The sequence below is a fragment of the Lissotriton vulgaris genome, chromosome 11 (genome assembly GCF_964263255.1).
Source record: "Lissotriton vulgaris chromosome 11, aLisVul1.2, whole genome shotgun sequence".
NCBI classification, from domain to species: Eukaryota; Metazoa; Chordata; class Amphibia; order Caudata; family Salamandridae; genus Lissotriton; species Lissotriton vulgaris.
Window position 1 is genome coordinate 1,075,046,940 of NC_141699.1, and position 16,705 is coordinate 1,075,063,644.

The following is a 16,705-nucleotide window of genomic DNA, read 5'->3' on the forward strand; positions in this document are numbered from 1 at the left end:
AGGAGTGAAGGACACCGGACGGGAGCACACATGCTGCAAGATGAGTTTTCTTTTTTTTGTTTTTTAAAACATTTTAAATGTATGTAATGTAGCATACTGTATGTGCACACAATCACCGACATGCATAACATAAAAATTTGAAAGTTACAATAATGTAATGCATGTTGCTAATTTTGTTGATGTAATGTTGTGCACTGGCACCCACCTGCCATTTGACTGGCTAACCACTCCCCGTAATTGGCCGCCACCACTGCCACTCGGCTGTGCAACACAGCTCGGGTTAGAGAAATGCTAAGTGCTCCTGTCCATTTGGGCATCCTAAGATGCCAATTCAAACCGCCATGTCGAACCGCCATGCGGTCTTACTGTGCCCACCACTCCTCCCTGCTTCAGCTGCTTTTAAAGGCTGGCCAGCCTAGCCCAAAGATTTGGCTCGCTGGTAGCCAGAAGATCAGATTAAAAATAAAACGATAATTTCATAACGGAGGAGCCGCCCCTGCCCAGCCCCAGAAGCTGTTGCTTTAAAAAAAGATGTCCAAAGATCCTTTCACTATGCAGCGGAAAATTATGAAAAATTGAGATTCTAACACTGTTCAGATATTATTGATAGTTGTGAATAGTTCACATCAGCTAAATAAAGTCATAATATGTATCTGAAGATGAATGATATGCATAATAATTCCTACTGTACCAAAAATGTAAATGAACTTAAGACTTGCAGGAAAACCTTCACCATTCCTTATATCCTACAGTGCTGTTGCCAGCAATCCAGAATTGGTATGATTTTTGCCAGTGGGTTCAACACAAATTCACTTCTAAAACTCAGACTAGCCTGAATAAAATAGGGCTAACAATTTCATAATATTTTCTGGATTTTTCAAGTTCTTTTAACCATATTATTGTTTTTCTTATCTTGGTATTTCAACATAATATTTTTTTTAATCCGAGTAGGAATGAAGTTGCAACAAAGATATTTTCACATTTTTGCAACAAATAAATGTACGCAATGCGGTCTATTTACAAACTGCACCTTCCATTACCACTACTACAGTCTTACTTCTCTGATCCTTCAAAATGCTATTGACAAATCTTCTTGTAGAATTGTACACCTTATTCTTTTTTATCTTTGTGTGCGATTATCTTTTCATGATTAAGGAAATCTCCACCTATGTATACCTATGCCATTGTCGTAAATGTGAGAGGACAGGGAGGAGTAGCTGGAAATGGAAAATACTTACCACAAAGTGGGAAGGGATTAGGGAGGGGTAATGATGGGTTAAGGAGGGGTTTATTGAGATAGATATGCCCACACACAAAAGAGTAAGCCTCCTACTATTCACAAATTGTTCTTCTATAGGTACTACAGCCAAAAAGTGCCAACAGTTGCAAATCTTTTCAAGCTCTACGTCCAGCACAATAAATGGCCAACCACTGGTACCCTCGCTTAGAGAATAATGAAACAGGACCTTATAAAATGCCCCCTTTGAATTGAATGTAAAATCAATGTATTTATTTTGACTTTCAAAAATATATAAAAATGCAATTGAATGTTTTTATATATAGCAATACAAATAAATATTTTATTTTAAAATTTAATAATATGTTTATATTTCAAAAATGAAGGTAACTTCAATTATAAAGAATAATTGAATTTGTTTAAATGAATTGTATACCTAACTTGAATCCTCATTATGATGGCAGTCGGTCGAGCATCGGCCACCATCGCAGAGGGATGGAGACAACCCGAAAAGCAAACGGTGGTTCCAGCCGCCATATTATGATGAGACCGCCGGGTAGGCGGTTAGAAACATGGGGCCTTATTTATGGAAAGTGAAGCATCGCTGCTTGGAAACAGCGATGCTTCAATTTCCATTGTATCCTCCTTGCGACATGATATATGTGTCATATTTACTGTATGACACATCATGTCAAAAGGAATGACAAATTCGTAAGTTTTACTGATGTATCTGTCGGCGCAAAAATGATGCATTGCTGGAGCTGTGTCAGAAACATAATGCAACTCCAGCAATGCAGGGGGGAGGGCTATGGACATAGCACTGTGTCACCCTTATGAATGCCATGAGGCAGGCATAAGGTTTTGATGCATTTGCATCCTAGAAGTGGCGCAGTGAAATTGCATAGATTTCACTGCGTCACTTCTACGAGGCTTACTTTATTTTGGTATTTCTTTTTATTTAAAACAAGGCATCATGAGGTTAAAGGCATTATACAGAGGAGGCATCGTCCAATATTACAGCATTTAAAACAGGAGACTGTGGATGGGGGGAAGGGGGGGGGACAAGGGTTTAGGATAAATACACTGTGCTCAGGGTGAGCTCGGAACATCAAAGTTAGAGTTGGCAGGTGGTACACAAATATCTCCTCTGTATCGATTCCACTGACCCCACACTGAAGACCATTTACGGGGTCGGCCTCTTGCCACATAAACAGTTTTTTCACTGGACAAGCAGCAGTTCATATCCTCTTTCCAACCCTTAAGAGTAGGCGGCTCGCCGGATCCCGACCTTTGAGCGATATTACGTTTTGCAATCATTGCACCCAATATCGCCCACTGGGTCTGGGCCGAATTTAGATCTGTCGGTTCCCAAATATTGAGTATGTTTCTCCTAGCCTCCGGCTGCAAAGAGATCCCCAAGACCTCACTCATCGTGTTGTGTATCTTTTTCCCGTATTCAACAATATATCGACATTCCCAAAGGACATGGATGAACGTTGCGACAAGACCAAATCCTCTTCTACACAAATCCGTTTCAGATAGCCCCATCCGAACCAATCGGGGTCCAGTGACATACACCCTATGCAATATTTTTAACTGAATAAGCCTTAGACTTGCTGGGATCGTGACCTTTTTCGGTGAAGAGACGGCTGACTGCCAATCTTCATCATCTATTTCAAGACCATCTCGCATCCATTTATCCCTCACCTCCATAAGAAGATCAGATCTATGGTTAATATTTTTTTTATAAATCAGGGAGATAGTCATCTCTGGCATGTGACCGTCCAAAATCCAATCCTCTAAGGGGGAGGCCTCAGGCAGGTCCGCCTCCATAGGCAGAGCCACCTTCAGCGTATGTGTAACTTGCGCATACCTAAAATACTCAGATCCCCCCAGCTCAAATTCTGTCTGTAATTCTTCAAACATTTTAATCCTCCCTTTCCCCCAAAGGTCACCAGTGGTCGAGATCCCAATCAAGTCCCACTTATCGAACCCTTTTGTATGCCAAAGCTTGCCTAATTTTCCCGACGCAAATAGCGGGGTAGCCAGTGTTAGGCGTTCCTGCCATCCCATCGAGTTTGTGGCGTCATGCCAAATACCACCTGTGTGTTTAGTAGGCCCAGTGAGATTCACAGTCGAAGATCTGTCGTATAGTGCCCTATTATAGTTACCACCAGGGAGAAGCCACCTGTCCATTGCATAACCAGGGTCTGACACAGGCCCAAAGGTCCCGTGGTTGAAGGCCGCCAGCTGAGAGGCCCAATAATAACGTTTGATATCGGGGAGGGAAATTCCTCCATCATTCCAGGGTAGCGTCAATTTGGCCAATGCAATGCGGGGCCTTCCCTCCCACAATAGACTACGCTCCAGTCCTTCCACCTCCCGAAAGTAACTAGCTGGAACCACATCCAACGTGTTTTGAAGGGCATAAAGGAAGCGGGGCAACAACATCATTTAAAAAAGAGTTGCTTGCCCCAATAATGATAGAGGGAGCTTCTTCCAGCTGAGTGTGTCAGCCCCAGTCTGGACAAAGGAGGGAGGAGGTTCCTGGAGTAGCTGATTGTAGAATCCAATGAGATGAAAATCCCAAGGTACTTAAATCCCTCTGTGGTGATTTGAATTGGGCAATTTTGCGGGGGGACCGGAGCTTCCCCGGAAAGTACATACAGAAGCGATTTCCCCCAATTTATCGACAGTCCCCAATTCCTGCCAAAAGAGGCCAACACGTCACACACTACAATTAAGGATTTCCGAGTTGAGGTTAGATAAAGGAGAATATCGTCCGCATATTCGAATACCACGAATAGAGGGCTCCCAGCGGATCCAGGCAGCCAAAGGCTCGAGGGTAAGCGAAAACAAAAATGGAGAGAGGGGACAGCCCTGTCGAGTGCCCCGCCCAAGACAAAATGGCGCAGAGACCCGGTTGTTTACCACCACCTGAGCGAGCGGCTCAGTATAGAGCAGTCGCACCCATCGAATAAACTCAGGACCGAAACCAAATTTAGCCAGGACAGCCCATAGATATGGCATTCCACAGTATCAAAAGTCATTGTTGCGGCGAGCGACGCTATTATGGCCGGCTCCCTAAGGGTATGTGCCCTAGCTATCACACAGTGTAGCCTGCGCAGGTTTAAGGCTGTGTTTCTGTGCAGAATGAAGCCTGATTGATCCGGGTGTGTCAGCCCACCGATTACCTTAATTAATCTGTTGGTGGGGAGCTTAGCGAGTATCTTAGGCTCTGCGTTCAACAATTAAGTTAAGAGTGCTTGAGCTTTTTTATTTTGATCTAATTTTGAGATAATTTAATGATATAAAAAGTTATTTATATTATTATTGAATTTGAAAACATTTTTTTTAATTAAATGAAGATTTTGAACTTTTCCTGTGCTTTACTATGATGTTTGGGGGCAGAGATGTCCACTTGAAAAATTACTAGTAGTAACGTCAAATTTGGCTCCATACCCTGTTTTCATAGCGTGGGGATACGTTTTGCCTACACTTTGGTGATGATAATTATCGAAAAGCAGCAAATTTACTACGAAGGGGTCGATTATGATGCCATTCGGAACAGCTCCGAATCAGATTCAGGTTTGCTGAATCCAATTCGGGACCCTTGCTTCTGACCAAATCGTACTCATTGCTGAACGACCGATTACAATGCCCAGAAACCGGAAGGGCCGTCCGAATTGGTTCCAAAAGGCATTCGTATAGCTCTAGCCTTTCAGAGCTGAATCGTACAGCTCAATGGACTCCGTTTCTGAGCGAGCGATTACGATGACCGATTCGGACAGTCGTTCTGATTCGGTTTGCAAGGAACAAAATGGCTGTCGGAATCTGTCTTGGGGGCCTGTAGCAGGTTACCTCTTCCCAACCATGCACAGTGTGGCAGGCACCATGGGGTGCCTACCACATGGTGCAAGGTTTTCTCCAACCACAATATAACCTTGACCCGAAAGGAGCACTTTAATTCATCAAAATTCGGAAGTTAATTACTCTTTATGCAACTCAATTCACAGGAAGGATCGCACCGACCTGATGGACTTCATTTTTAATTGAACAGAGGAACTGAAAGATCACACATACAATTGAAAGGACAGATGGATGCTGCCAAGAGGGGTAGCTGGTTAGAAGCTAACTGCGAATAATAATGTTTTCAGCCCTGATGATGTCCCTAATGGATGAAACGCGTCGGCTGACATTGATTATTATGGTGTGATCTGGAGTTATGAAGAGGACATTGTGAAATAAAGTGCATTAATTGGATACATATAAAACTGCCTATGGACTTTTTGTGAATTGAGTTACATAAAGAGTAATTAACTTGGAAATTTTTATGAATTAAAGCGCTCCTTTCAGATCAAGGTTATATGGTGTTTAAAATTGGTCCAGTGGCGGTGGGACCACTGAGAGTGGAGTGCGTCCTAAACGATTGGAAATACAGTTACCAGGATTATACACCTGTGCGCCCTATTTTCGCCCGCACCGCTGGAAGTTGTGTTTGAGTTTTCCCCAACCACCATTTTTTCCTATGGGAGCCTGTGTTCTTGTTTGGAACATGGGCTCCCATTGAAGTCAGTAGGAGTCTGACCGAATCCTATCCAGAATCATCCAAATTACTCTGTCGGACTTTCCTGATCCGAGTAGTCCAGAAAGCATTCCTGGACCGATTCTGTCGGAAAGCTTTCTGGATGAGATCACAATTGGCCCCAAAGTGTAAGAGTACATTTATACTTGTAGGTTTGGTCATGTGTAGACTTATCTTTTTAACTTTGAATTTCATCATTAGACCTTACCTAGGTGGGTCTCCTCTTTGAGATCGCTGTTGGCAGGGAAGCCGTGCTGCATGGCAAAAACAGGCTTGACTGAGCGTTTCTCCTCGTTTGCATCCAAACACCATTTCAGCGACTCCCTCACGCTGTGTTTTTTGCTGTGTGATCTGAGTCTTAGGGGCATATTTACAAGAACTGACGCATCAGCATCCATGTGTCAGATTTTTTGCGCCTGCCACAATTGCCCTAAAGACACCATAGATGCACTGTATTTACAATATAGTGCTTCTTAGTGCAAGGATTCATGGATGCGTCAGAAATTCTGGCACATCTTTTGCCGCAAAAGTAGAGCATTGGATGGATTTTTGTGTGGGAGTGGAAATGGCAGTCTTCGACACACAATGTTGCTCCCAGAAACACAAGGAGATCTGGCAAAAGATAGGTAAACTTTAGGGGGATCACCCTGAAGCCTCCAGAGTCAACATCCCAAAATATAGACAAAGAAGTATGATCATATATGTGAGGAAGGCATTTTCCTAAGTACTGTGATACCAGGATATCTGGGACGCTTCTTAGAATGTTATCGGAGACACATATACATATTACATCGCAGCAGGTTTAAAGTTTTATTGTACCTGCTTTTAATATATAATGCCAAGGTGCATCTTATTACACTTTATTGATATATGTATGACCTCTTGGGTTTTCTTATGGCACAAAACTCAATAAAATATTTTGTGAAAAAAAATCTGTAAAAATGGACAACTCAGCGCTTTAACAAACTACTTACCTTTACTTGAAGCAAAAGTCTCCACCAGAGTTTGCGCATCTTCATGTATCTGTCCTTCAAGACTTTTCTTCCCGAGACCCAGGTTCCGCAAAGTCACCAGGCTAAAGCGTCTTTGTTGCTTCCACGTCTGGCCAGATGTAAAAACAACACCTGAGAGGAATAAATCAGGTGAATGTTTCTTTAAAGTGCATTTTTTCATATGATTCGCTTTCACCTACAAACATTATTATAACACTTTAATGCATTGTAGTGTGATGTAAACCTTGTGCCAATGAAAGCACAAGTTAAGATATTTTAGAAGATATGCTGCCACACACTTCTAGTGGCATAATAGTCAATCATTATGAAATCAAAAGAGAGACGGTAGTAAAGATGATGTGTGATAAATCCAATTGCAAATTAATCTGCTGTGTAAGGCAACACACAGCTGTCTCCCATATGAGATGTGTGAGTGTTTGAATTACTTACCAGTAATGTTCATTACTTTCAATCTCCCTTCCTTACCTCAGTGTTTATATCAGTGAGATGGTATCCACCATCCCAAGGCTGAAATGATGTTGGAAGTCTCTAAAAATGTCCTTCCTACCAGCTCCATCTCATAAAGAGGGTGGACCTATAATCACTTCCACCAGCAAGAGAAATGTAATGAAATGCAGGGAACAGCAAGGTAAAAGAGTAGGATACCCTTTCTGTTGTGGGTTTCGTGGTTGCTGCTCCCCTGCATGGCTGTCTGGAGGCATGGTGAGTTACGAGCTGTGCACAGACTGTGGCCAGTGATAAGCCCATGTCTAATTTACTCTAAAGAAATTACAACATCAAACATTTACCCGAATGAAAAGCAGAACCATACAATTCCTGACACCAGCCCAGAAAGAAGTCCGAGTTATGGCCTTAAGCATTTACAGTCCAAGTCTTAAGGATGCATGGATGGACAGGGTCTACGAACATGAGAATCCCAAAAGCTGGAGCTCTGCCCTTTCACAGGCCAGTTGAGCCATTGATAGGCAACAGCTGAGAGAAAAGTCTACAAACGAGAGCAGGGTGAAATTGTATCATCCTTGCCAGAAGTACGACTTGTTGTAGGTACTTTAAATGTTGTATATTTCTGGTACAGAAAGAGGTCACTATTTACTTGTCTAACTTGCCTGTGAATGCAGCAGGAAGCCTAAAAATCAGAGATAATGGACAAAAGGCAAAGACATGAAGGCCAAGTAGCCAACAAAACATTTACTTCAGGAAAACGTCCACTGTGAAGCTGAAGGAATGTCTTGACTTTATTTGCCAAAAGGTAGATCACTGGTATACTGAACTCCCTGCAAATTGCCCTAAAAATGGCACATGTGCAAGGCTTAGCAGACAGTGTGTTGCTGAACATTGGAGAACTATGCCTGTTCTGAAAATGGACTTTGCAGAGTTGAAGCATGTATTACAGAACTGAGTGAAGTGCTTTACAATAAAAGTAAGGTTACCCCCTTTCCAAATATCAGCCATTCGTTGTTGCTCCAATAGTCTGCAAATTTGTAACATAACTTTTCTCCCTTTGTTTAACTTTATTTGAAAATGAAAAAACGGGGAGGCCTTAAGTTGCAGCATTTCTGTAGTGCTTACCAGTGTGTGGCACTGAAGCACTTACCTACATTGTTAGAAAGCTTTTGCATGTGTAGGGTGGCTGGTTCAAAGTGTTTTCTTTGGTTTGTGATCCTATATGGGAAGTGTTTCCTTGTCTTGCCTGATGCACACCAAGGTGCGGTATTGTTATAAGGGCGTGGGAGGTGCCTCCTAACAATGAGCCAGTTGCTTGGCCTTTAGTAGCTCACTACGATTTTCACTGATCAGAAGTAGCTCTCACTACAGAAAAAGTTGAAGACCCCTGACCTATACTCACTGGATGATATCATCAGTGATGTAATTTGAGATGTCATGAATGATTTCACAGCCATGTCATGAGTGTCAGTCAGTCAGTCAAATACACTTTATTCGATTTATAAAAATCATAAAAGGCATACAAAAATTTATGAGTGACTTACCATATGAGGTCATAAGCAGTGCATTACAGGTGCACAAGTTATAGTTAGCTCAGGGTACTATAACTGCTGAATTTAACTGGTTTTGAACAAGCAAAATATGAGCCTAACTATAACGTCTCTGTAACCTTTGGTTTTATCAGTGAATCTCTACAGTTTTTACATTTCTTTTTCCTAACTATAATGTCCCTTCAACCTTTGAGTATTTCAATGAATTTCTACATTTGTTAGCATTTTTAATCCTAACAGTTACCTGTCACCTTTCAGAGTAGCCGTGGTAGCATCTGTGTGGATCTATGAGTTGGTCTGTGAGTACCTGTGTAAGTGTCTGTGTTGGCTGTGAGTAGGTGGGTGAATATCTTTGTGGGAGGGTGCATGAGTGCCTGTATGTGTTTTTGAGGGTATTGCACCGTTACAACGCAACTTTTACAACGCACTACCATTACATCGCAACTTTTACAAAGCAAATACCATTACAATGCAAGCCATTACAACGCATGTCATTACATAGCAGATACTATTACAACGCATGCCATTACATCGTAAGTATAGGTAAGTATATTATTTTTATTTAATTTTATTTTACATTATTTTATTATTTTAATTAATATTAGAAATAAAATAAAATTTTAAAATATTATTTAAGTAATTTTGGGGTATTTTTAGGTTTTAGGGCTGGGTTTGGTTTTTGGGGTACAGGGGTATTTTTAGGTTTTAGGGCTGGGTTTGGTTTTTGGGGTACAGGGGTATTTTTAGGTTTTAGGGCAGGGTTTGGTTTTTGGGGTACAGGGGTATTTTTAGGTTTTAGGGTTAGGTTTGGTTTTTGGGGTACAGGGGTATTTTTAGGTTTTAGGGCTGGGTTTGGTTTTTGGGGTACAGGGGTATTTTTAGGTTTTAGGGCTAGGTTTGGTTTTTGGGGTACAGGGGTATTTTTAGGTTTTAGGGATGGGTTTGGTTTTTGGGGTACAGGGGTATTTTTAGGTTTTAGGGCTAGGTTTGGTTTTTGGGGATCAGGGGTATTTTTAGGTTTTAGGGCTAGGTTTGGTTTTTGGGGTACAGGGGTATTTTTAGGTTTTAGGGCTGGGTTTGGTTTTTGGGGTATAGGGGTATTTTTAGGTTTTAGGGCTGGGTTTGGTTTTTGGGGTACAGGGGTATTTTTAGGTTTTAGGGCTGGGTTTGGTTTTTGGGGTACAGGGGTATTTTAAGGTTTTAGGGCTGGGTTTGGTTTTTGGGGTACAGGGTTATTTTTAGGTTTTAGGGATGGGTTTGGTTTTTGGGGTACAGGGGTATTGCGACTTTAAATAAATTTAATTAATTTAATTAATTTAATAAAATTTATTTAAATTAATTACAATTTTTACAATTAAAAAATTAATTGAATTACATTACTTTAATTAAATTAATTACTTTTTTATTTATTTAATTTATTATATTTAATTATTATTATTTACAATTTTTAAATTAATTACATTTCTTTTATTATATTAAATTTAATTATATTAAGTATTATTTTAATGTTATTTAATTTATATTTATTGTAATAAATTACATTTTATTATTTACTATTTTTAAATTTATTATATTTCATTAGTTATATTATATTAAATATAATAAATTAATTGCAATTTTAATATTAATTCAATTACTATAATTAAATTAAATTAATTACTGTTTTAACAATTTTTAAATTATATTTATTAATTAAAATTAATTACATTAACTTTATTACATTTTTTAAAAAAAGATATACTTACCAATACTTACGATGTAATGGCATGCGTTGTAATAGTATCTGCTACGTATTGACATGCGTTGTAACGGCATGCATTATAATGGTACCTGCGTTGTAAAAACTGCGTTGTAACGGTCTGCATTGTAAAATAACGCGTTGTAACGACATAAATCCGTTTTTGAGTGGTTCTGTGAGTACCTGTATGGGTCTGTAAGTGTGTCTGTTAATGCCTGTGTGAATGTCTGAGTAGGTGTGTGAATCCTTGTGTTGCTCTATGAGTGCGTATGTGAATGAGTGCATAAGTCCTTAGAGGGTCTGTGAGTGGGTGTTTTTCAGTCTCTGACAGGGTCTATGAGTGGACACATGAGTATATCAGTTGGTCTCTGAGTGAATGTATGAGTGTCTGAGTGGGTCTGTGTGTGAATGCATTAGAATATCAATAGGTCTGTGACTGACTGTGTCAGTGTCTGTATGGGTCTCTGAGTGAGTGCATGAGAGTATGAGTGGATCTCTGAGTTAGCGCATGAGTGAATACATCTGTGAGTAGATGTGTCAGTCTCTGAGTGGGTCTGTGAGTTGGTATGTGAATCTGAGAAGGTCTGTGGGTGGGTGCATGAGTGTCTGCCTGAGTCTGTGAGTAGGTATATGAATCTGTGATTGGGCACATCAGCCTCCGCGTGGATGGCTAAGTGGGTGTATGAGTGTCTAAATGAAACAGAGGGCGGGTATATAAACATATTCATTTTTTTCAGTAACATTTGTATATTCATCACAACGTATATTTGTGAATTTGTTGTCACGTTGGGGGGCCATGCTGATGGTCGATGTGGATTCATGAATATTGCAAGTGTAAAAATAAATCTTTTTTTAACATCTTTTACTCATAAGGGGGTTCCTCAAACACCCCGATATTCCTTTCATGGGGTTAGGGCACATGGACACCTTTTACAATTTGGTTTGAACCCCAGGGACTGTGCTAATGAAATAAATGTGTTTTACAATAACAAGGGAACCCAATATATGGTGATGAAACTTGGGTACAAAGTTTTAGACAGGAACAATGATCCATATCAGTGGGAGGATTGTTAGAGGGGAATCTTTACAATGCTATATATATGTTGCTGTTCAACTTGACAAAATCAGTTAATGTAAAGAATTGAAAAAACACAACATACAAGTGGGAACATGTACAGCATTAAAAGAAAAGAGAACTCAGGCAATTAGAGAGGCATGGCCAAAAAAATACATCAGTTAGGCCAGCATCAATTGCATTAGGGTACTTAGGCATAGCATATTAATCAATATTTGTTTGTGTCAGAGTACAAGAGGCCGACAACATTTCAATCCCTTTAGAATAATTCTGGGATCATCTTAAGGACAAGGCAAATAGTGGCTGAGATATCAAATGTTTTCAGGGGCGGAAAAAAGTTTATTCTTGTCATGCAGAATTAATAGCATGCATTTAAATGTGCACGAGGAATGCCGATATCAAGAATATTGGTTGACAGTTCATACTAGTCATGTGACAAGTATTGAAAACTGAGATATTACGCTTTTTGAAAAAAATGTGTTTACAATTTGTTTTTTCGACGACAGCCCAATGACTCCTAGCAACACCAAAAGTGCATTACATCCTCCATCTACTTTTTCTCCCCCATATGGCTGTCTCCCAACAGAGATTCATACCTTTGAGAAACTGGTTCTCAAAAAAATGAACAAACTTGAACACACATCCCCCTTTATTCCCTACAATCTACCACTACATGAAAAGCAAGCTCAAATGACATCATACAAATATCATTGTATCTCTATATAAAGATTTCCTCTACCAATCCCTTCACGGATAGGGACTGTTGTTCCTGTAGAAAACTTTGTACCCAAGGTCTCTCACTGTATATTGGTTTCCCTTGTTACTGTAAAACATTGCTGGATTGCAAGGGCTTAAAAACTATTACTTACTCCATCCAGTGGGTTCTTCTTTTTCTACTTCTCTCTCTCTCTCTCTTCCTAATTCTCTATATGACACAATATCATGACCAACATGACCAACCATGCACTACTACATTAAGATGACTACATTAAAAGGATTTTAGAGGGACCTTTCCTGTTTTCAAGCAAGCTTCACAGCGAAAAACTAGAGAGATGCAGAAAAAAACCTGGTTAGACTGCAATTAATGAGTCACAGGCTCACTGAATATCTTAAGGCAGACATCATTCCGGTTGGTTTGCCGGTAAGGAATATCCCAGGTGTCTTCACTGACAGTAAAACATATTTGAATAACTTTAGTTATATTGTTACTTCCTGCTCCAGGCGCTGGATGATGCTTGGGATTGATACAGCTGTGGAGCAGGTCCAGAAAATAACAGAAGAAATTAATGACCTGGAAAAACAAATGAAAGAGACTAGTTCCATTCCGGACTGCAAAAAACTCCTTGATCAAGTTCAAAAGATGATTGTGAGTGTGGTTCTTTGCTTTAGGTGAAATGAGAATATCTTTTGGGCAGTACCAGGCTCTTTTGATTGATTTGCGTACTAGTTTACGTAGGTATCCTATAGGCATAGGTTTGTCAGCCAATACATGGGCTTCTTGAAAATAATCCTTTTTAAATTAGCAGTTTCGCCTAATTTGGAGAAACTGTGAGAATGGGAGTGAATCCCATAGGTGTGTTGGCGGTTGCTACCATAGAGTATCAGGATGTTTCTTTTATTGGATTTCCTACACAGTGACGTGAATAGTTTGCCCTTATGGGTCCATTGCCGTTGATATTGAGCCATTCTAAAAATGACAACAAAGAAAGCTGGTTGCCATGCCAAATGAGCAAATTATCACCAATATAGCATTTCCTGGTGGATATGTTGTCTTAATATGGGTTAATGGGGGTCAGGATTGTCTTGGTTACTGGATCATCCCTGTACAGTATTGTGAAATGTGGGGCAAAAACAGTTCCCATTGATGTGCCCTTGACCTGCCAGTAGAATTTGTCATTGAAGCAAAAAAAGTTGCGAGTACGGCATAGTGTTAGTAGCTATAGAATGAAAGAGGTGGGGACAGTGTGTAGTTGTGGTCTATCGTTAAGTATATTCTCAATTACTCCCAAGCCTTCCGCATTGGGAATATTAGTATAGATTGCTTCGACATTTAGGGTGCACAGGATATCTATTTTTGGGTCAAAGGGATAGTGTTCAACTTGATTTATGAGATCCATGCTATCCCTGACGTAACAGCGAGTTTTAGTTACATAGTCTTTTATAAAGAAGGCAACATAACGTTCAAGTGGTTCCAAAAGGGAGCCACATCCAGAGGTAATTTAATGTCTAGGAGGGGTCTTCATGTTTTTATGAAGTTTGGGAAGGTTGTAAATAACAGGTGTTCAGGGTGATTTCATAGTGAGGAACAGAAATTCATTTGGAGTAAGGTAACCAACAGTTTCTCCTTCATCCGTACATGGACTGTGGATCCTTTCCCAGATCTCTTAATAATCTTACAGCACATTTTCATAATATGGGTATGCGCCCGTACAGTTCCTAAGCAACCTTGACTGCTTATTGCTTTACCATGTGCTCATTTCTCCCGTATTTTCCGTCATAGGCACCCAATTCTTGTGGTTCTTTGGAAACAATGCACATTCTTACATTGAGTGAATTTGCAACTGTGCCCACATGTGCCAAAATGCCTATACTGGAACTCTTCCATTTTACATAGGAGTCTTGCCGCAACTACTTGGTACATAACATATTTATCTCTGCCCTTGCTGCAATTTAGCTCCCGCTTGTGCATGTTTATCTACATGCTTCCTCACCAGTGTTTGATCTTCTCAACGATATTGCATGCCCTTATCAACTCACATTCTAATAATTATCATGTGACTAGTTTGACATTTTATATCCATGTACCCCCCTTTTTTCTCAATTACTATATTTCCTTGTCAGTCCCTCATTTAATTTTTTGCCCATCTTGTAGACCCTAACAGGCATGTTTTTTCAGGCACTATTTGTCTTGTCCTGAAGATGATCCCAGAATTGTTCTGAATGCATTAAACGTTGTTAACCTCTTGTACTCAGACACAAACACATATTAATTATTATGCTGTGCCTATGTACCCTAATGTCATATATGTTGGCCTAACTATTCTTTGGGCCGTGCCTCACCAATTGCCTGAGTTCTCTTTTTTTAATGTTGTACATGTTCCCAATTGTATGTTTTGTTTTTTCAATTCTTTACATGAAATGATTTTGTCCATTTGGACAACGGCATATAGCTATCATTGCATCTTTATATAAAGATTTCCTCTACCAATCCCTCCTCTGATAGGGACTGTTGTTCATGTATAAAAGCAATTAGTGGAATGGTGGCCAGAACTCTCTGCTCAAGTTGTGGCCAGTCAATCACGGCATTCCTGTAGGCACGCACATTCTTGATTAATCTCAAAATCTTCACAAATCAGCTGGGATTACATTGGATAACTGAAGCAAGATCTGTGATACAAAATTTACCTTCCTGACAAATTTGGTGAATTCCGCCCAGCAGTTTAGACTGCAGTCGCGTCTGAAGCTCCTATGGGAATAAAAATGGGTACCACACTTTTTTTGACCACTCCTATTTTTTGGCCATCGCTTGACAGATCACTCCTAATCTTCTTGTGTGGAACAAGAATCACTGGCAGACTTATTTTGGAAAATTTCGTGAAAATTTGTCAAACGTCACCAACAAAATATAGTCAAGTCAAAGGCCAAGAATAATTATTAAAAAACAGATGAAAACAAAGGTCACCCACTGGAGGTTGTTAATTGTACCGAGGCACTACAAGTTCCATCATGCATGCAGGAAAGTTAACTCAGATGTAAGGCCCCACTGGAGGGAAATACAAGCAATTAGCATGTGTAAAAAAATGCCTGGGAATGCTGGGCTCCATTTTGTCTAAGCCTGTGGACAAGGGCTAGGAGGCTCTAAACTGCCAGTTTTAAATCATTCGTTAGATGCTGCAGAGTTCCCATCCAGCTGGAAGATCGCCACAGTCACTCCCCTTATAAAAAAAGCTGGTTTAGATATTAACAATCCGGCCAACTATAGACCCATATCCCAACTTCCTTACCTGTCGAAAGTCCTAGAGAAACTGGTCAACAGACAACTGGCCAGCTTTCTCGAGGCAAACAACCTACTGGACATCACACAGATGGGTTTCAGGGCCAATAACAGCACAGAGACAACTCTCCTGGCAGTGCTGGATCACATCAGGATGCACGTTGATCAGGGAAAGACAGTTGCCCTGATATTGTTGGATCTCTCTGCGGCTTTCGACACCGTCCCCCACCACCTGCTCCTGGAAACCCTAGCATCTAAAGGTATCAGGGACAAAGCACTGGGCTGGCTGCGGTCCTTCCTATCAGAGAGATCACAATCAGTACGCATGGGTAAGTTCTCGTCCCCATGCCGGAACATCAAATTCGGGGTCCCACAGGGGGCCTCCCTAAGCCCAACTTTGTTTAATATTTTTGTTTCATCCCTGGCGGGAATAGACAGAAAGTGGGGTGTGGAAATCTGTTCCTATGCCGACGACACCCAACTCACTGTGATCCTGGATGAAAAAAACAATCCCAAAGAAAGGCTACTTAACTGTCTTGCTGAACTGGCCGAATAGATGCACCAGCATTGCCTAAAACTCAATGCAGATAAATCCGAGATACTTCTATTCGGAAATCACACCCAGCTGTGGAATGGCAGCTGGTGGCCAAAAGCGCTGGGCATTCCACCTGCCCCATCACAAACAGCAAGGAACCTTGGAATAACCATAGATACTGCCCTATCCATGAAGACTCATGTAGCTGCCATATGCGGAAAAGGCTTCGCAATCCTAAAAATGCTTAAGAGAGTCTTCCCCTGGATTCCAATGGAGTGTAGAAAGATCCTGGTCCAGTCACTCTTGATGAGTAGGCTGGACTACGGAAACTCCCTGTTTGTAGGCATGGCTGAGTATCTTTTTACCAAGCTCCAAATGGTGCAGAACGCAGCAGTCAAGGCCATTTGCATGAAAAGGGTATACGACTCGGCCAAGAGCTGTTTGCGTTACCTCCATTGGCTATCAATGAAGCAAAGAGCATCTTTTAAAATGATGTGCATTACTCATAGAGCACTGCACAAAACTGGTCCCCTC

At 40.6% G+C, this 16,705-nt stretch overlaps 1 protein-coding gene across 1 annotated transcript in view; it reads right to left on the reverse strand.

Annotated features, from left to right (window-relative positions):
* Positions 1-16,705, reverse strand: part of LOC147684139 (cytochrome P450 2J4-like) — a 119,002-nt gene that overhangs the window by 62,749 nt on the left and 39,548 nt on the right. Inside the window, exon 3 of the mRNA XM_086944529.1 lies at positions 6,797-6,946. Coding sequence (XP_086800655.1) covers positions 6,797-6,946 — 150 coding nt within the window. The remainder of the gene's footprint in view (positions 1-6,796; positions 6,947-16,705) is intronic.